General features: G+C 41.6%; 1 protein-coding gene across 5 annotated transcripts in view; it reads right to left on the bottom strand.

Annotated features, from left to right (window-relative positions):
• The window catches only part of pcdh19 (protocadherin 19), a 184850-nt gene that overhangs the window by 33341 nt on the left and 129045 nt on the right, over positions 1–22464 (bottom strand). The window contains exon 5 of one of the 5 annotated variants that reach the window (XM_061891563.1): positions 17290–17998. The exons of the other annotated variants lie outside the window; for them this stretch is intronic. Coding sequence (XP_061747547.1) covers positions 17988–17998 — 11 coding nt within the window. The 3' untranslated portion in view covers positions 17290–17987. Of the gene's footprint in view, positions 1–17289; positions 17999–22464 lie in introns of those variants that run through there. 5 annotated transcript variants of the gene reach the window in all.

Genomic DNA, 22464 nt, shown 5'->3' with positions numbered 1-22464 from the left:
GTTTGTCCTCCTACAGAAATCATATTAAAACATTTTTTTTTTTAAGTTAAAAACAAAATAATAACTGTTTTAAATTTATTTTTTTTCTTCTTTTAATTTTTGTTACATTCATAGGAGTGATGGCAGAACTCTGACACAGTGGAAGCAATGTAAATAAACTCAGGTGAGTTCAAGGACCGCCGGAATTAGTAGGATAAAATGTCGCTCGTCAAATACTCTCATAGGCAAAACAAAAACTTATTGAACAGTGAGATTTATAACGATTAAGAAGGTTTGTGTCATGTTTGTTGTCCTATAAAAATCATACTAAAAACAAATATACATATATATTTTTAAATTTTTAAAATAAAAAAATGAAAATACATTTTTTTTTTTTTACTTTGCGTTACATTCATAGGAGTGATGGCAGGGGTCTGACACAGTGTAAGTAATGTTAACAGACTATGGTGAGTTCAAGGACCGCTGGAATTAGTAGGATAAAACGTTACTTGCCAAATACTTTCATCAGTAAAACAAAAACTTATTGGACAGTGATAATTATAACAATTTGGAAGGTTTGTGTCATATTAAAACAAAAAAAAAAAAAATATATATATTTTTCTTAAATTAAATTTAAAAAAAATATATATATATATGTATGTATTTATATATATTTTAATTTGTGTTACATTCATAGAAGTGATGGCAGGGGTCTGACAGTGAATGTAATGCAAACAAACTCTGGTGAGTTCAAGGACCGCCGGAATTAGTAGGATAAAACGTCGCTCACCAAATACTCTCATCAGTAAAACACAAACATATTAAACTGTGATATTTATAACAATTAGGAAGGTTTGTGTCATGTTTGTCCTCCGACAGAAACCATATTAAAACAAAACAAAAAAAACACACAATTAAAAAAAAAAAAAATATATATATATATATATATATATATATATATATAATTATTTTTTTTTTTTAAATATATATATATTTTTTTTTGTGTTTCATTCATAGGAGGGATGGCAGGGGTCCGACAAAGTGAAAGTAATGTAAACAAACTATGGTGAGTTCAAGGACCAGCGGAATAAGTAGGATAGAACGTCGCTCGCCAAATACTCTCATCAGCAAAACACAAACATATTAAACAGCAACATTTATAGCAATTAGAAACGTTTGTGTCATGTTTGTCCTCCTACAGAAATCATAATAAAAACAAAAAATGTATTTTTGTCCCCATCTTTTTTTATTTTCATGCATTGTTGAAAAAGCTCCAGGGAGCCGCTAAAGAGCCGACCCTTGTCTTAACCCTTGGGGGTATTTTGAGTGATGTTTTCCAAGCAAGTACGTTCACATATGACCCCAAAAGAGGTCGAAGGTCGAGTGCAATTAGCTTTGTCATTCCTCGTGAAGCACCGGAATGAGAATCAGCAACTCCAAGTCCGAGTCCATGGTTCTCGCCCGGAAAAGGGTGGAGTGCCATCTCCGGGTTGGGGAGGAGACCCTGCCCCAAGTGGAGGAGTTCAAGTACCTAGGAGTCTTGTTCACGAGTGAGGGAAGAGTGGATCGTGAGATCGACAGGCGGATCGGTGCGGCGTCTTCAGTAATGCGGACGTTGTACCGATCCGTTGTGGTGAAGAAGGAGCTGAGCCGGAAGGCAAAGCTCTCAATTTACCGGTCGATCTACGTTCCCATCCTCACCTATGGTCATGAGCTTTGGGTCATGACCGAAAGGATAAGATCACGGGTACAAGCGGCCGAAATGAGTTTCCTCCGCCGTGTGGCGGGGCTCTCCCTTAGAGATAGGGTGAGAAGCTCTACCATCCGGGAGGAACTCAAAGTAAAGCCGCTGCTCCTTCACATCGAGAGGAGCCAGATGAGGTGGTTCGGGCATCTGGTCAGGATGCCACCCGAACGCCTCCCTAGGGAGGTGTTTAGGGCACGTCCAACCGGTAGGAGGCCACGGGGAAGACCCAGGACACGTTGGGAAGACTATGTCTCCCGGCTGGCCTGGGAACGCCTCGGGATCCCCCGGGAAGAGCTAGACGAAGTGGCTGGGGAGAGGGAAGTCTGGGTTTCCCTGCTTAGGCTGTTGCCCCCGCGACCCGACCTCGGATAAGCAGAAGATGATGGATGGATGGATGGATTCCTCGTGAAGCAGGTATTAGGTTTCCCTCATTGAAGTGACTAATGCCAAATGTTTTTTCCAAGTTTAGTTAGTAGTGGAAGCGCACACACACACAAAAAACAGGAACTGCAACTCACTGTGCGGAGGCTTTCTTGGACGCTTTCTGCAGTATTTCTTCATCAAAAAGGTTATTCTGGCTGTCAAGCAGGAGACGTGCTGATCGCTTTCAGGCCGCACATTATTCACTCGCGCCACGATACCACTTAATATGAGTCACAATCAATACACCGAGCACTACCACCTGCCAGCCGGCGCTTCCCCGCACCGAGTCGGCAGGGAGACCCGCACGTACCTGGTAGACGGGGCTGGTAGGAGACTGGTCGGCATAGGGGAGAACTAATAGGCACGCCTTTTTAAATCTGCGTTACATTCATGGGAGTGATGGCAGGGGTCTGACACAGTGGAAGTAATTGGATTCCCCCCCCTTCCCCCCCAGCCCCCGCGCCCACTCATGATAACGTGCTGAGCCCGTGACATCCAAATGTCCGCATACGCGGCGAGTAAGGGCGGCGGAGTGGAAGTGACAGGTGTCAAGGATCCCATTCCTGCCCGTCAGAGAGAGAGAGAGAGAGAGAGAGAGAGAAAAACGTCTTAGCCCGAATAGGTTATGTTTGCGTTATTTAATATGTTGGCGTGTGTGGAACACTTCTCAAGTGAAGTGAAGTGAATTGTATTTATATAGCGCTTTTCTCTAGTGACTCAAAGCGCTTTACATAGTGAAACCCAATATCTAAGTTACATTTAAACCAGTGTGGGTGGCACTGGGAGCAGGTGGGTAAAGTGTCTTGCCCAAGGACACAACGGCAGTGACTAGGATGGCGGAAGCGGGAATCGAACCTGCAACCCTCAAGTTGCTGGCACGGCCGCTCTACTAACCGAGCTATGCCCACATTATTGTAATACTTTGTGCAAAAGTGCATGATGTCACACAAAGTAGAGTTTTAACTTGCACTTACAGATGTAGCGACCAACTGCAGTTACCGACAGTGGTTTTTATGAAGTGTTCCTGAGCCCATGTGGCGACATCCTCCACACACTGATGTCTGTTTTTGATGCAGTACCGCCTGAGGTATCAAAGGTCCGCAATATCATCGCCCACGTGCAGCGATTTCCCCAGATTCTCCGAACCTCTCGATGATTTTACGGACCGTAGATGGCGAAATCCCCAAACTCCTTGCAATAGCTCGTTGAAAAATGTAGTTCGACAATTTGCTTACAAATTGGTGACCCTCGCCCCATCCTTGTTTGTGAATTACTACGCATTTCATGGAAGCTGTTTTTATAGCCAATCATGGCACCCACCTGTTCCCAATCAGCCTGCACACCTGTGGGATGTTCCAAATAAGTGATTGATGAGCATTCCTCAACTTTATTAGTATTTATTGCCGTCTTTCCCAACTTCAAGGGACCGGGACGAAACCAAACTCAACATGTTCGGCTGGTTCAGGACAGGTGTGGTGTTAAAAGGCCTACTGAAACCCACTACTACCGACCACACAGTCTGAGAGTTTATATATCAATGATGAAATATTAACATTGCAACACATGCCAATACGGCCTTTTTAGTTTACTAAATTGCAATTTAAAATTTCCCGCGGAGTTCCCTGTTGAAAACGTCGCGGAATGATGACGCGTGCGCGTGACATCACGCATTGTAGAGGACATTTTGTTCCAGCACCGATCACAGCTAAAAGTCGTCTCTTTTCATCGCATAATTCCGCAGTATTCTGGACATCTGTGTCGCTGAATCTTTTGCAATTTGTTCAATGAATAATGGAGACGTCAAAGAAGAAAGCTGTAGGTGAGAAGCGGTGTATTGCAGCCGCCTTTAGCAACACAAACAGCCTATGTTTCATTGTTTACATTCCCGAAAGATGACGGTGAAGCTTTACTATGGAACAAAGCGGTCAAGCGAACACGGTTGGATTGGACCACACACACAAAGTACAGTGTATTATGCAGCGAGGGGACAAATTAGCCCAGCACCGCTTACGGCTAAAAGTCGTCTCTTTCCATGGCATAATTACACAGTATTTTGGACATCTGTGTTGCTGAATCTTTTGCAATTTGTTCAATTAATAATGGAGAAGTAGAAAGATGGAGGTGGGAAGCTATTAGCCTTTAGCCACACAAACACACGGCGTTTCCTTGTTTAAAATTCCCGGAGGTGAAGCTTTACTGTGATCAGAGCGGTCAAGCGAACATGGATCCCGACTGCATGTCAACCGGCGGTTTTCGGTGAGAGAATTGTGGTAATAAGTCGCCTCTTACCGGCGATCAGCGGAGCTTCTGTCCTGCTGCAGCTTCTTTGTGACTTCCCTCAACACACCCGTGGCCACACCCCTACGACTATCAGGAACTATTTAACTCACTAAAACACTAGCAACACAATAGGCGGATAAAGGATTTCCCAGAATTATCCTAGTAAATTTGTCTAATATCTAAATCGCTCTCACTGCCCTCGCCTTTTTTTTTTTGTACTTTTTTTTTTATTTCTAGGCCTTCACTCCAAATTTCCCCATCCACGAATCTTTCATCCATCCATCCATCATCCATCTTCTTCCGCTTAGCCGAGGTCAGGTCGCGGGGGCAACAGCCTAAGCAGGGAAACCCAGACTTCCCTCTCCCCAGCCACTTCGTCTAGCTCTTCCCGGGGGATCCCGAGGTGTTCCCAGGCCAGCCGGGAGACATAGTCTTCCCAACGTGTCCTGGGTCTTCCCCGTGGCCTCCTACCAGCTGGACGTGCCCTAAACACCTCCCTAGGGAGGCGTTCGGGTGGCATCCTGACCAGATGCCCGAACCACCTCATCTGGCTCCTCTCGATGTGAAGGAGCAGCGGCTTTACTTTGAGCTCCTCCCGGATGGCAGAGCTTCTCACCCTATCTCTAAGGGAGAGCCCCGCCACACGGCGGAGGAAACTCATTTGGGCCGCTTGTACCCGTGATCTTATCCTTTCGGTCATGACCCAAAGCTCATGACCATAGGTGAGGATGGGAACGTAGATTGACCGGTAAATTGAGAGCTTTGCCTTCCGGCTCAGCTCCTTCTTCACCACAACGGATCGATACAGCGTCCGCATTACTGAAGACGCCGCACCGATCCGCCTGTCGATCTCACGATCCACTCTTCCCTCACTCGTGAACAAGACTCCGAGGTACTTGAACTCCTCCACTTGGGGCAGAGTCTCCACCCCAACCCGGAGATGGCATCCTCGCTCAAATTAATGGGGAAATTGTCGCTTTCTCGGTCCGAATCGCTCTCGCTGCTGGTGGCCATGATTGTAAACAATGTTCAGATGTGAGGAGCTCCACAACCCGTGACATCACACGCGCACATCGTCTGCTACTTCCGGTACAGGCAAGGCTTTTTTATTAGCGACCAAAAGTTGCGAACTTTATCGTCGATGTTCTCTACTAAATCCTTTCAGCAAAAATATGGCAATATCGCGAAATGATCAAGTATGACACATAGAATAGACCTGCTATCCCCGTTTAAATAAGAAAATCTCATTTCAGTAGGCTTTTAAACTTTCATATTAGGGTGGGGGCCGCAAAATAACATCTTGCGGGCCGCAATTGGGCCGCGTGTCTGAGACCCTTGATATACAGTGTGTTTGTGCATGGTCCTGAATACATAAACATAGCAGACGACAATCATGCCGACAGTGCACGTTGTTGCTCCCCGCACCTCGGAGATGATAAGTGGGGGTGTCGGCGCAGGGTCCGTCCACATGTCCTCTGCATGCGTTTTGGGCTCCTGCCTTTTTAACGAGCGCCGCATGAGAAGAGGCACATCATTAAATGGAGCCCCTCTGAGACTCGCCTGTCTGCCATTAAACTTAACAGCCGACCTCTCCCATTACCTTTCATCCTTCCCTTTAAAGAGAGGCAGGGGATTGGGGGGGGGGGGGGTGTATGAGCAGCGGGGGTTTGAACAGTCAAATTTGGCTGCCATCGATCGAGCCTCTCGCTTGGTTATATATAAGAGAGGACAATAACGACGCCGGAATGTTTCTGTAAATAACCCGAAACCGATCTGCCTGATTTAATATTCATGTGATAATTATGTTAATGCTCAAAATGCCCGAAGGATTTTTTTTTTTTTTTTTTTTTTGGTGAACAAATGGCTCTTTCTGAAATAATGTTGTTCATGTTGATTAATTCACTTAATTTGCTTTATGCACCAGCGCTAGCCAGAACACGCCCATGCATCCGTGAGTAGACACTGACCTTTTTTCACGCTCAAGCGGGCAAAAAAAAAAAAAAAAACACGCACTACGACTGGAAGTAACCACCCGGGGAATTGTCGCAGTCATGCAACGTCGAGTCTTTATGACGCGGGGATGGAGCGTGCACACTTTCTGCCTTTGTTTTGTCCAGACCCCGTTTCCATATGAGTTGGGAAATGGTGTTAGATGTAAATATAAACGGAATACAATGATTTGTAAATCATTTTCAACCCATATATTCAGTTGAATGCACTGCAAAGACAAGATATTTGATGTTCAAACTCATAAACTTTTGCAAGTAAGAATTAACTTTAAAATTTCATGGCTGCAACACGTGCCAAAGTAGTTGGGAAAGGGCATGTTCACCACTGTGTTACATCACCTTTTCTTTTAACAACTATCAATAAACATTTGGGAACTGAGAAAACTAACTGTTGAAGCTTTGAAAGTGGAATTATTTCCCATTCTTGTTTTATGTAGAGCTTCAGTCCAGGGGCGTCGCCAGACATATTTCACTGGGGCACGTGCCCCACTGTTGATCTGCAGTGCCCCAGTAAATATTTCACCAATAAAAAAAAAATCGCTTCAGAGTTTTAAGTCTACATAACATAGACAACAGCGCACATACTACTTAGTATGGTAATTGATTGCTACTGTATTCACTCCACAAAACATGGCTACTTAATATGGTAATTTATTCACGTGTGGATCGAGACTTCGGTTGAGAGAGAGAGAGAGAGAGAGAGAGGGGGAGGCGATGCGAATCACTGCTGAGGTAGGTAACGTTAGCCAACAACAATTTGTTAATAACATTATTTTGATTTGACTCAAACTGTAACTCCTAGATGGATATCAGAAAGTTATTCGCCCGCAGCAGAGAAGAAGCGAGGAATGAGTGATGTAAGTGAAGTCCTAGCTAGCTAGGCAACATCATTGTCTTAAGTTGATGCTAAGTTAGCTAACGTTCTTCCTTGTATCAAGACAAACATATTCATTTACTGTACGAGCTGTCGGGGGAATTTCCAATGAACATGAAACATAATGTTGGTTATTGTCTGCTGCTTCTGCATCAATGATGATTTGGAGTAAGCATGTGTGAGTTGAGTGCTTCTCAAATGGTTTATCTTCAGGAAGAAAAACATTTTTCCATATCATCAAGCCGTGAGCCAAATTTTTAAATCATTCAATCAATCAATCAATGTTTATTTATATAGCCCTAAGTCACAAATGTCTCAAAGGACTGTACAAACCATTACGACTACGACATCCTCGGAAGAACCCACAAAAGGGCAAGGAAAACTCACACCCAGTGTTTATTTCACAGAAAAATAGCACAGTAGACTTGTCTTGTTAATCGGTGTGACTTTGACTAAAATAATCTTGTTTTGTCGCCAGAAAAATGGCTGCAGCTAAAGCATCTGGTTTTGTTTCCAGAAAAAATGGTAACATTTCTGTATTTGTTTTCAGAAAAATGGCTGAAAATATCGGGTTTTGTTGCCCCATTTAGATTTTTAAAAAATATATTTCCATGTCTGTCCTGAGTCGTCCTCCAACTTGTTAGTCGGTTTGCCTTTTTGCTAAAATCCTCACTAATAGTCACTAGAAAAGTGGCTAAAAATATCTGGTTTTGTTGCCACAATTTGATTTTTTTCTCCCTAAACTTTTTTTTTTTTCATGCACACATCTGACTGCGACTCATTGAAAATGACACACAATCCACTTTTATGTCACGACCCAGCAGTTGGGAACCACTGGTCAACTGTATAACAGTTACTGTAATATTTCCATGTCTGTCCAGAATGATTGACCACTTTGCAAAAATGAAAAGGAGACGTTACAGTTTACTTCTCAGAAAATGAATCCCTGAACAGACACACAACAGTTGTTCATTTATTCTACTACTGTGGCTTTATTGTTTTGTGTATATTTGATAGTTTTGTGTATCTGAAATAGGATTAGCCACATTGCCATAAATGGAAATTAAATAATATAAAAGAACCCAAAGATGTAGGGGTGTTTTATTTTTTGTTTTACTTTTGTAGATGTTAAATTTGCAGATGATTACTGCAATAAATATTTCAAAAAGATTCATTGCTCTTCCTTTTTGCTTTTACCAGTAGCAGTTTAGAAGTCTGGAGTAAAAAAGTGCACAAGTAGGTCAAATGCATGAGTTAATTTCAGGTGGTTAATCAAAGATCCATACAACATAATCTGATATGATTTCATAGTTTAAAGCACTATTTATGTATTTTTTATGATAAATAAGTGCTAAAAATGTTGTTGCTTGCGCGCTTTGCACGCTCACATGAATTATTTGTGCCCCAGGTGTGCCCCAGGTGTGCCCCAGTACAGTATTAGGTCTAGTGACGCCCCTGCTTCAGTTGTTCAACAGTCTCCGCTGTCGTATTTTACGCTTCATAATGCGCCACACATTTTGGATGGGAGACAGGTCTGGACTGCAGGCGGGCCAGGAAAGTACCCGCACGCTGTTTTAACACGTGCTGATTGTGGCTTGGCATTGTCTTGCTGAAATAAGCAGGGGCGTCCATGGAAAAGACAGCGCTCAGATGGCAGCATATGTTGTTCTAAAACCTGTATGTACCTTTCAGCATTAATGGTGCCTTCACAGATGTGTAAGTTACCCATGCCTTGGGCACTAATGCACCCCCATACCATCACAGATGCTGGCTTTTGGACTTTGCGTCGATAACAGTCTGGATGGTTCGCTTCCCCTTTGGTCCGGATGACACGATGTCGAATATTTCCAAAAACAATTTGAATAGTGGGTACGTCAGATAACAGAACACTTTTCTACTTTGCATCAGTTCATCTTAGATGATCTCGGGCCCAGAGAAGCCGGCGGCATTTCTGGATGTTGTTGATAAATGGCTTTCGCCTAGCATCGTAGAGCTTTAACTTGCACTTACAGATGTAGCGACGAACTGTATTTAGTGACAGTGGTTTTCTGAAGTGTTCCTGAGCCCATGTGGTGATATCCTTTAGAGATTGATGTCGTTTTTTGATACAGTGCCGTCTGAGGGATCGAAGGTCACGGTCATTCAATGTTGGTTTCCGGCCATGCCGCTTACGTGGAGTGATTTCTCCACATTCTCTGAACCTTTTGACGATATTATGGACCGTAGATGTTGAAATCCCTAAATTTCTTGCACCTTGAGAAACGTTGTTTTTAAACTGTTTGACTATTTGTTCACGCAGTTGTGGACAAAGGGGTGTACCTCGCCCCATCCTTTCTTGTGACAGACTGAGGAGTTTTTGGGAAGCTGTTTTTATACCCAATCATGGCACCCACCTGTTCCCAATTAGCCTGCACACCTGTGGGATGTTCCAAATAAGTGTTTGATGAGCATTCCTCAACTTTATCAATAGTTATTGCCACCTTTCCCAACGTCTTTGTCACGTGTCGCTGGCATCAAATTCTAAAGTTAATGATTATTTGCAAAAAAAAAAAATGTTAATCAGTTTGAACATCAAATATGTTGTCTTTGTAGCATATTCAATTGAATATGGGTTGAAAAGGATTTGCAAATCATTGTATTCCGTTTATATTTACATCAAACACAATTTCCCAACTCATATGGAAACGGTGTTTGTAGATGCAGGCGGAAGTGAAACATTTCTCTCTCTCGCAGTCTGATAGTTTATATATCAATGATGAAATATTAACATTGCCACACATGCCAATACGGCCGGTTTAGTTTACTAAATTGCAATTTTAAATTTCGCGCCGAAATATCTTGCTGAAACGTTGCGGTATGATGATGCATGCGCATAACGTCACGCATTGTAGAGGACATTTTGTTCCAGCATCGTTCCCAGCTATAAGTCGTCTGTTTTCATCGCATAATTCCACAGTATTCTGGACAACTGTGTTGCTGAATATTTTTCAATTTGTTCAATGGACAATGGAGACATCAAAGAAGAAAGCTGTAGGTGGGAAGCGGTGTATTGCTGCCGGCTTTAGCAACACAAACACAGCCGGTGTTTCATTGTTTACATTCCCGAAAGATGACGGTGAAGTGTTACTATGGAACAGAGCGGTCAAGCGAACACGGTTGGATTGGACCACACACACAAAGTACAGTGAATTATGCAGCGATCATTTCGAAAGATCTTGTTTCGAAGAGGGTTCCTTGCGAAGGGCAGAGATGGGCATCTCCACCACTCGTCGACTGGTGCTGAAGAAAGGTGCGGGGCCGACCTTCAGTTTTACAGGTACGAATATATAATCTCACTAAAACACTAGTAACAAAATAAGCAGATAAGCGATTTTCCAGAATTATCCAAGTCAATGTGTCTAATAACATCTGAATCGTTCGCACTGCCCTCTAGACTTTTTTTTTTCTTCTAGTCCTTCATTCTCACTTTCCCCATCCACAAATCTTTCATCCTCGCTCAAATTAATGGGGAAATCGTCGCTTTCTCGCTCCGAATCGCTCTCGCTGCTGGTGGCCATGATTGTAAACAAGGTGTGGATGTGAGGAGCTCCACAACCCGTGACGTCACGCGCACATCGTCTGCTACTTCCGGTACAGGCAAGGCTTTTTTATTAGCGACCAAATATTGCGAACTTTATCGTCAATGTTCTCTACTAAATCCTTTCAGCGAAAATATGGCAATATCGGGAAATGATCAAGTATGACACATGGAATGGACCTGCTATCCCCGTTTGAATAAGAAAATCTCCTTTCAGTAGGCCTTTAACTTCAACTTTTTACAAGAGGCACATACAGCCAAACATTCCGATTAATGATGTGCAATGTGAGGTCTCTGAATGCACATCCGAGCTGCAGTCAGATCCCGTGATGAAGCGTGTTGACCAAAATGAATTAAGAAAAAAGAAGAAAAGTCCCCTCATCAATAGTTGATACTGCGAGTCACGAGAATGCGGCCTCTCACTGCAGAGACCGACTTAGAAAATGTTGAATCAGGTTGCGGGCGGGCGAGCTCCTGGCCCGCGAGGGTCAGCCAGGGGTTAGCCAGGGAGCGCAGCGACACTAATTGGTGAATGAAAGATAGTGATGATAGACGGCTGCCTGTGACCTCCTGATCCGTGTCCACAGGTGGGAACACGGGCTCATATTGGGCCTTGGGTATTTAGGGGAGGGTATATAAACCGCTATAACATTTTGACAGCCCTAATGCATCCCATAATATGATATATACCTGTACAAAACCAGTCAAGCACATTATGTAAACGTGTCCATTCGTGTTATGATCATAAAATGTTGAGGGTATCTGTAAGATTGTCTTCCAAAAAGCATTATGGCCTACTTGCCCTCAGTCTCCTCTTGGATGGAAACCCCACCAGAGGCAAACTTTTGTCAGCATGTTTAATATTTAATGTGGCCCGTCGTGTTATTCATTGTGGCCTGCGACATTATTCAACGTGGTCTTCCAGGTCATTCAATGGGACCCGTCACAAAATTAAAAGTGGCCTGCCCACTTATTCGATTAGGACCCGACATGTTATTTAACGTGGCCTGCATTCAACGTGATCTGCCGTTTCATTCATTGTGGTCTTCCACATCATTTAATGTGGTTCGCCAAGTCAATCAATGGGACCGTCACAATATTTAAAACGGCCTGCCACATTATTGAATGTGACTCGCCACGTTACTAAATGGGACCCTCCATATTATTTAATTGTAACCTGCCAACATTTTCAATAGGACCCGCCACATTATTTTAATGTGGCCTGCCACCTCATTAAAGTGGTCTTTCATGTCATTTAACGAGGCCCACCACATATAATGTGGTCTTCCACGCCATTTGTCGTGGACTTTTACATTGTTTAATGTGGTATGCCATATTATTTAAAGTGGTCCGCCATGTCAATCAATAGAGCCCGCTAAATAATTTTAAAGTGACGTGCCACATCATTAAAGTGGTCTTTCATGTCATTTAACGAGGCCCACCACATATAATGTGGTCTTCCACGCCATTTGTCGTGGACTTTTACATTGTTTAATGTGGTATGCCATATTATTTAAAGTGGTCCGCCATGTCAATCAATAGAGCCCGCTAAATAATTTTAAAGTGACGTGCCACATCATTAAAGTGGTCTTTCATGTCATTTAACGAGGCCCACCACATATAATGTGGTCTTCCACGCCATTTGTCGTGGACTTTTACATTGTTTAATGTGGTATGCCATATTATTTAAAGTGGTCCGCCATGTCAATCAATAGAGCCCGCTAAATAATTTTAAAGTGGCCTGCCACATCATTAAAGTGGTCTTTCATGTCATTTAATGAGGCCCACCACATATAATGTGGTCTTCCACGCCATTTGTTGTGGACTTTTACATTGTTTAATGTGGTATGCCATATTATTTAAAGTGGTCCGCCATCTCAATCAATAGAGCCCGCTAAATAATTTTAAAGTGGTCTGCCACATCATTTAAAGTGGTCTTGCACGTCATTTAAAGAGGCCAACAACGTTAAAATGGGGTCTTCCACTTCATTTGTTGTGGATTTTTACATTGTTTAACGTGGTTATTTAAATAGGTCTGCCGTGTCAATCAATAGGGCCCGCCATTTTATTTAACCTTGGCCTGCCACATCATTTAAACTGGCCTGCCACATCATTTAACGTGGTCTTCCAACTCATTTAATGTGGTCTTCCACATCACATAATGTGGCCCTCCACATCATTTGTTGTGGATTTTTACATTGTTTAATGTGGTTATTTAAATAGGTCTGCCATTTCAATCAATAGGGCCCGCCACTTTATTTAACCAGGCCTGCCACGTTATTAAATGCCACATTTTTTAAGTCGGCCTGCCACGTTAAAATGTGGTCTTCCACATTATTTGTTCTGGTCTTCTACATCGTTTAACGTGGTCCGCCATGTCAATCAATTGGACCCGCCAAATTATTTAAATTGACCTGCCACATTATTTAATGTGGTCTTCCACATTATTTAAGGTTGTCTTCCACATCATATAAAGTAGCCCGCCACGTTAAAATGTGGTCTTCACATCATTTGTTGTGGTGTTTTACATCGTTTAATGTGGTCCACCATGTCAATCAATAGGGTCCGCCAAATTATTTAAGTTGACCTGCCACATTGTTTAAGGTGCCCTGCCACACCATTTAACGTGGCCTGCCACTTCATTTAATGTGGTCTTCCACATCTTATAAAGTTGGCCCGCCATATCATTTAACGAGGCCCACCACATTAAATTGTGGTCTTCCACGTCATTTATCGTGGACTTTTAAATTGTTTAATGTGCTCTTCCACATCCTATAAATTGGCCCGCCTCGTTAAAAATGTGGTCTTCCACATAATTTGTTGTGGACTTTTACATCGTTTAAGGTGGCTTGCCACGTTATTTAAGTTGGCCTGCCACATTATTTAAGTTGGCCTGCCACATCATTTACGTGGTCTTCCACATCATTTAACAAGGCCCAACACGTTAAAATGTGGTCTTCCACGTCATTTGTTGTGGACTTTTACATTGTTTAATGTAGCCTGCCACATTATTTAAGTTGGCCTGCCACATTATTTAACATGGTCTTCCACGTCATTTAACAAGGCCCACCACACATTAAAACTTGGCCTTCCTCGTCATTTGTGGTGGACTTTTACATCGTTTAACGTGGCCTGCACCTTTATTTAAGTTGGCCTGCCACGTCATTTAATGTGGTCTTCCACATCCTATAAAGTGGCCCGCCACATCATTTAATGAGGCCCACCACGTTAAATTATGGTCTTCCACGTCATTTGTTGTGTACTTTTATATTGTTTAAGTCGGCCTGCCACGGTATTTAAGTTGGCCTGCCACATCATTTAATGTGGTCTTCCACATCCTATAATGTGGCCCGCCACATCATTTAACGAGGCCCACCACGTTAAATTATGGTCTTCCACGTCATTTGTTGTGTACTTTTATATTGTTTAAGTCGGGCTGCCACGGTATTTAAGTTGGCCTGCCACATCATTTAATGTGGTCTTCCACATCCTATAATGTGGCCCGCCACATCATTTAACAAGGCCCAACATGTTAAATTGTGGTCTTCCACGTCATTTGTTGTGGACTTTTACATTGTTTAATTTGGCCTGCCACTTTATTTAATTTGGCCTGCCACATTATTTAATGTGGTCTTCCACATCCTATAAAGTGGTCTTCCACGTCATTTGTTGTGTACTTTTACATCGTTTAATTTGGCCTGCCACTTTATTTAAGTTGGCCTCCCACATCATTTAACGTGGTCTTCCACAACCTATAAAGTGGCCCGCCACATCATTTAATGAGGCCCACCACATTAAAATGTGGTCTTCCACGTCATTTGTTGTGTACTTTTACATTGTTTAAGTCGGCCTGCCCCGGTATTTAAGTTGGCCTGCCACAGTATTTAAGTTGGTCTGCCACGTCATTTAACGTGGTCTTCCACATCCTATAAAGTGGCCCGCCACATCATTTAACGAGGCCCACCACTTTAAATTGTGGTCTTCCACGTCATTTGTTGTGGACTTTTACATCGTTTAATGTGCTCTTCCACATCCTATAAATTAGCCCGCCACATTAAAACGTGGTCTTCCAGATCATTTGTTGTGTACTTTTACATCGTTTAATGTGGCCTGCCACATCATTTAAGTTGGCCCGCCACGTCATTTAACGAGGCCCACCATGTTAAATTGTGGTGTTCCACGTCATTTGTTGTGTACTTTTACATCGTTTAATTTGGTCCGCCACATTATTTAAGTTGACCTGCCACATCATTTAACGTGGTCTGCCACATCCTATAAAGTAGCCCGCCACATCATTTAACAAGGCCCACCATGTTAAATTGTGGTCTTCCACCATGTTAAATTGTGGTCTTCCATGTCATTAGTTGTGGACTTTTACATCGTTTAAGCTGGCCTGCCACATTATTTAAGTTAGCCTGCCACATCAACGTGGTCTTCCACATCCTATAAAGTAGCCCGCCACATCATTTAACGAGGCCCACCACGTTAAATTGTGGTCTTCCACGTCATTTGTTGTGTACTTTTACATCTTTTAACGTGGTCCACCATGTCAATCAATAGGGCCTGCCACCTATTTAAATTGGCCTGTTAAGGCTCCCTGCCACATCCTTCAATGTGATCTCCCACATCATACAATGTGGCCCCTTTGAGGGACGTGGCCCTCAATAAAAAACAAGTCTGACACCCCTGCCTTAGATCCTCCAGGGTTGTAGTCCGAGGCACCGGCAGTGCTCTCCTGTCAGGGAAAACCGACAGTTCCCATCAAGCCGAGGTGGTACCGTTCTCCGCTAAGCTGCGATGCAACAAGGTGACGGACAGGCAGGATGGAAAAACCCCAGATGGATTAACGAGGATGGAGGTGTAGTGCTTTCCCACGGAAAAGAAGTATAAGTGGAGGGTTGGAAATGGTTCGAACACCCCCCCTCCTCTCTCTTTCTGCCTATACCCACAGCTGCAGTGATAAATGTCTCTTTGTATTCCGCACAGAAAAGTGCGAGTTACAATGTACTTGTACTTGATTCCCCCCCTCCCACTGATTTCAACACAGCCCAGTATGTTCCTAATCTGTATGCTGGCATGGCGGATGAGATGAAAGACTTTTCTCTCTTAGTATTGCTGCAGTGTAGCCATGACTTCACTGCAAAGGGAGCTCCTAAATGTGAGTCAGGGCTACAGGTAATGGAGATGATTATAAGCCTCGCTGGGCTGCGGGCCAGCTGCCTAGAGGGAGCAGCGGACTGCCCGGTGTCTCATATCCTGGGATCCCTGTAATACAAGCCCGACTTTGGCAGTCTCTCTGTGGCTATCCTGCCCACTTGCAGGTCTCCTCGGGTCTGGACAGCACACCAGTAGATGTGTGTGTCTTCATTCTGATAACTCCAGCTACAGAGCGGAGAGGGCCGCGGTTTCAAGAGTCTGAGGGCTGTGGATGCACAGGTTATATTCCTTTAGATCAGGGGTCACCAACGTGGTGCCCGCGGGCACCAGGTAGCCTGTAAGGACCAGATGAGTCGCCCGCTGGTCTGTTCTAAAAATAGCTCAAATGGCTGCTGTGGAGAGGCGGAGCCGACAGTCCGACAGAGAGGCAGGGTTGACAATGTTTGGTAAGTTACAAAATATAATGTTGTAATTCAAGTTGCATTTGTCTATTTAATGCATCTTTATTTGATATGACTATAAACAGAATAAATGTCCAACTTGCTAAAACAGCAAAATTGTGTGGGGGTTGAATAATTTTGATCACAACTGTAATTCCACGGTATTCTGGACATCTGCGTTGCTGTATCTTTTGCAATTTGTTCAATGAATAATGGAGACGTCAAAGAAGAACGCTGTAGGTGGGAAGGGGTGTATTGCGGCCGGCTGGAGCAACACAAACACAGCCGGTGTTTCATTGTTTACATTCCCGAAAGATGACGGTGAAGCTTTACTATGGAACAGAGTGGTCAAGCGAACACGGTTGGATTGGACCACACACACTGTAGTGGCATAAAACACTGAAAGTGATTGTTCCTATAACCCCTTTGTTTCAAATGTTTGTTCCACTTGGGGCATGGGCATCTTGTCTTTTTAAATCATTTATCATTAGTAAATATAAGAAAGAAGAGCAAACATTGTTTTAGAAAGACAATAATATATAATATGTATATAAATACAATTTATGATTTCATAATTATACATATAGGTTATATCAAAATGTATATATTACCACTTTATATGGAATTTATATGAATTGTGTATATATAATATATATATATATATATGTGTGTGTGTATATATATATATATAAGTGTACAAATGTATATCCATCCATTTTCTACCGCTTATTCCCTTTTGGGGTCGCGGGGGGCGCTGGCGCCTATCTCAGCTACAATCGGGCGGAAGGCGGGGTACACCCTGGACAAGTCGCATGTTTGATATAAATGTTAAACTGTGTATATGAGACGTGTGCTACATATATGTTGCTTATATATTGTTTAAAAAAAAAAAAAAAGTAATATAAGTGAAGCATGTTTTAGATTTTATATATTTTGAACCTTGTTCTTGTTGTGATGGGGTAGGTTTATATAAGCGGTGCTTCAACCTACACCCTTTCGGCTCAATCATTGCACAAATGAGTGTTTTTTTTGTTTTGTTTTTTCTTTTCTTGTTGTTGTTCTTTGTTTTATGTGAAGATTGCCGAAATAAAATACATTGATTGATTGATTGATTGTCTGACTCACACCTTTTACACAGCCTTTCTTGTCACGTATTCTTCCTTTTCCCGCTTTCCCTCCACTAATTCAAACTGATCCAGCAGCGATATTGAAGATTGTTTTATTTACAATAATCAAGGGTTAGAATACTCGGGAAACAAAATAAATGGTAGCTTATATGAAGCCAAGGTCTACAGACAGATGAGGTCTACAGACAGGTGAGGTCTACAGACAGGTGAGGTCTACAGACAGGTGAGGTCTACAGACAGGTGAGGTCTACAGACAGGTGAGGTCTACAGACAGGTGAGGTCTACAGACAGGTGAGGTCAAAGACGGTATGCTGGTGCCCGACTGCCAATCACGCGGCCAGCGCGCTCCTGCCCCTTATAGACCTGCGTGGGAACTACTCACCACCTGCAAAGGGTGCACAATGACATACTCACATCAATCACTCAAAAATAATAAAATAAACATAGATTCAAGTATGGCCCTCTTTTTGGCTCCTACACACACAAAATACAGTGTGTTATGCAGCGATTATTTTGAAAGATCCTGTTTCGAAGACGGTCCCTTGCGAAGGGCAGAGATGGGCATCGCCACCACCCGTCGATTGGTGCTGAAGAAAGGTGCGGGGCCAACCTTCAGGTTGTACAGGTACGACCATATAATTTCACTAAAACACTAGTAACACAATAAGCAGATAAGGGATTTTCCAGAATTATCCTAGTAAAAGTGTCTATTAACATCTGAATCTCTCCCACTGTATAGTCATTTTTTTTTTCTTCTAGTCCTTCACTCTCACTTTCCTCATCCACGAATCTTTCATCCTCGCTCAAATTAATGGGGAAATCGTCGCTTTCTCGGTCCGAATTGCTCTCGCTGCTGGTGGCCATGATTGTAAACAATGTGAGGATGTGAGGAGCTCCACAACCCGTGACGTCACGCGCACATCGTCTGCTACTTCCGGTACAGGCAAGGCTTTTTTATCAGTGACCAAAAGTTGCGAACTTTATCGTCGATGTTCTCTATTAAATTATTTTAGCAAAAGTATGACACATAAAATGGACCTGCTATCCCCGTTTAAATAAGAAAATCTCATTTCAGTAGGCCTTTGAATGCCTAATTGGGTAATGCTTGGCGGGCCAAATGGAAAAAAAAAGCTTTGGCAGCCGGGATGCAAAGTTAAATAACGATTCCCCAATAAAGTCCAGATACTTTCGGCGGTGATACACACAAACCAAAACAGTGGCTAACTGCGACAGCTAATCAGTCACCGGCGGTGCAACAAAGATCACCCTCTCGGCGCATTTGTGAAATGTCACATTTGATTGTACGGCGGCCGGTCGGAAATGAAATGTTCACGGCGGCGTCGTAGCATTTCCCCTGCAAACCGCGGTGTTATTTCCGAATTAATAAAAGGCCACGTTGTTACTGAGTCACCGAGACAAATGCATGCGTGGGAGGGGACTGTTGGGTAAATAAGGAGCCGCATTACGACTCTTAACCTCTAATTGTGCTGAATGTGCACGGCAAAGGTAATGTAAATCACTGCTCCCATTATACATGCAGTAATGGTGAGCTTTTGCCCTCACATAATCTCATCATACGATCACATATGCACCAACAAGTATCACAAGGGAAGGGATTTCTGCACATTTATTTGCAAGAATGAAATACAAACCCCATTTCCATATGAGTTGGGAAATTGTGTTGGATGTAAATATAAACGGAATACAATAATTTGCAAATCGTTGTAATCAAAAGGTTCAGAGAATCTGGAGAAATCACTCCACGTAAGCGGCATGGCCGGAAACCAACATTGAATGACCGTGACCTTCGATCCCTAGGACGGTGCTGTATCAAAAACCGAAATCAATCTCTAAAGGATATCACCACATGGGCTCAGAAACACTTCAGAAAACCTTTGTCACTAAATACAGTTGGTCGCTACATCTGTAAGTGCAAGTTAAAGGTCCACTATGCAACGCAAAAGCCATTTATCAACAACATCCGGAAACGCCGCCGGCTTCTCTGGGCCCGAGATCATCTAAGATGGACTGATGCAAAGTGGAAAAGTGTTCTGTGGTCTGATGAGTCCACATTTCAAATTGTTTTTGGAAATATTCGACATTGTGTCATCCGGACCAAAGGGGAAGCGAACCATCCAGACTGTTATAGGCGCAAAGTACAAAAGCCAGCATCTGTGATGGTATGGGGGTGCATTAGTGCCCAAGGCATGGGTAACTTACACATCTGTGAAGGCACCATTAATGTTGAAAGGTACATACAGGTTTTGGAACGACAAAAGCTGCCATCTAAGCGCTGTCTTTTTCATGGACGCCCCTGCTTATTTCAGAAAGATAATACCAAGCCACATTCAGCACGTGTTACAACAGCGTGGCTTCGTAAAAAAAGAGTGCGGGTACTTTCCTGGCCCGCCTGCAGTCCAGACCTGTCTCCCATCCAAAATGTGTGGCGCATTATGAAGGGCAAAATACGACAGCGCAGACCTTGGACCATTGAACGATTGAAGCTCTACATATAACAAGAATGGGAAAGAATTCCACTTCCGAAGCTTCAACAATTATTTATTCAGTTCCCAAACGTGTATTGAGTGTTGTTAAAAGAAAAGGTGATGTAACACAGTGGTGAACATGCCCTTTCCCAACTACTTTCGCACGTGTTGCAGCCATGAAATTCTAAGTTAATTATTACTTGCAAAAGAAAAGTTAAGTTTATGAGTTTGAACATCAAATATCTTGTCTTTCTAGCATATTCAACTGAATATGGGTTGAAAAGGATTTGCAAATTATTGTATTCCGTTTATATTTACATCCAACACAATTTCCCAACTCATATGGAAACGGGGTTTGTAATATGGTAAGGTTTTAAGGCCTATTAAAGCAACATGTTTTCTTCTGCTTCTTCTGTATACATTCTAAGAACCAAATTAATCAATTATTCCAGCCGTTTATTGGTATATATATATATATATATATATATATATATATATATATATATATATATACTTGCTGCTTATAGTACAGTGCAGTTAATATAAGAAAAAAAAAATTCTAAAATGTAGGGCACTCTATAGTCCGAAAACACTATATATTTGTATTTATCCTAACTATTGTTGTAAGACATTTTTGACAACTGCTTTGAACTTTGTGTGGACGTGTTCATTTTTTTACGTTTTCTTGACCGGAAGTTGTTTTATTTTGACAGCGTTTGTAGAAGTCGCAAAGCATGGTGGGAAACTACACGCTCTGAACACAGTAAACGTTTTTTTGGGGGGGGGAATTTTATTATTTTTTATTTATAAACAATCGAGGAATAATAATACTCATAAGTACAAAAACTCTACAAATCAGCGCTAGGGGGTTGAAAACTCAATAAAGTAACTAAAATAGAATGCAAAGAAATATATATATATATATATATATATATATATATATATATATATATATAACAAAGTTCAAAGCCATAGGCTCAAACAGGCTCAGTAAATAATTTAAATTTAATGTAAATTATTTAATTTAAATAATTTAAATTTACCAAAAATAAAATAAGCATCATAGTTTTTATTTTATTTTTGGTTGTTAGAGGTAGAGAGTGTCTTAACGGAGAGTTGTAATTCTTTTTTAAAGGCACAAAAAACAGGTTGGGTATTGAGAAACTTACATTTATGAATATAAAACTTAGCCAATATTATAATGAGATTGCAAAGTTGAAATTCCTTTTCATTTTTTTTTCATACAGTGCAAATTCAAATAGCACATATTAAAAAAAAAAAAAAGAAAGCACACATTTGTCGTGAAAATTGTCCGGGTGGATGTAAGTTTCTCAATACCCGACCTGTCTTTTGTGCCTTTTAAAAAGATTTTGAACTTTACTTTAAAACGCTCTCTGCTTCTAACAACAAAGACGCTGTGAAAACTATGATGCATTGTTCCAAATTTAAGTTATTTAATGAATATGAATGATTCTATGGCAGGGGTGTCCAAACTTTTTCCAATGAGGGCCGCACACTGAAAAATCAGACCAAGCGGGGGCCATTTTCATAATTTTTATTTTAAAAACCAATACAATATATGTATAAAAAATATACATTTTGGCCTCCACTCAGTTATGATTCCGGGGACTCCAAAGGGTTTTGGTCCCAAAAAAATATTAAAAATGTGTCATTATTCAGTATTATAATTTGTATTATTATGCAAGTTTTAAATCTCTAGATCAACATTAGAACAAAAAAATGGAAAAAACACAAAATATGCAATATTTTCACCCAATAACTTTTTTAGGTGGAATATTTGAGATTATATAATAGTTGGAGCCTTAATTTGGGATTTTGAATCATTATTATGTTTGGAGCAATGACACTTAAAAACATAAGTAGGACACTTTTGGGGATCCAAAAGTGTGCTAGTGTTAAAAAATAAATTATAATTTTTTTTTTACTGTTTACTTTTAGCACATTAATCTCGAAAACAACTTCAGATATATCCGTCAATTTTAAGTTTTATTGTTGTTTATGTTTTGTTTGTTTGTTTTAGGCCCTTGTATGAAAAAAAAACAGCTCAGTTTTTTATATGGCAAAACACAAAATATGCAACATTTTCGCCAAAAAAATATCTCAAAGTGGAATATTTAATGTGAAGTAATCGAAGCCTTGAATAGGTCAATAAATGAAAATGACATTGATTTTGATTCATTATTATTTTTTAAAGAAAGAAACAGCCTGCATGCAGCTTTGTGCTTTAAGAGTAAGCATTGCAACAATTTCTTGTTACATTTCACCTGTTTGCTCTTTTATACCACTTTTTATGTTTTTAATTTTTTTCAATTGTATTCTTAAAATGTACCGTGGGGGCGTTAAA

Source organism: Nerophis ophidion, linkage group LG29 (assembly GCF_033978795.1).
Source record: "Nerophis ophidion isolate RoL-2023_Sa linkage group LG29, RoL_Noph_v1.0, whole genome shotgun sequence".
Classification (NCBI taxonomy): Eukaryota; Metazoa; Chordata; class Actinopteri; order Syngnathiformes; family Syngnathidae; genus Nerophis; species Nerophis ophidion.
Note: the sequence above shows the minus strand (reverse complement) of the source record. Positions and strands in the feature narration are given on the sequence as shown.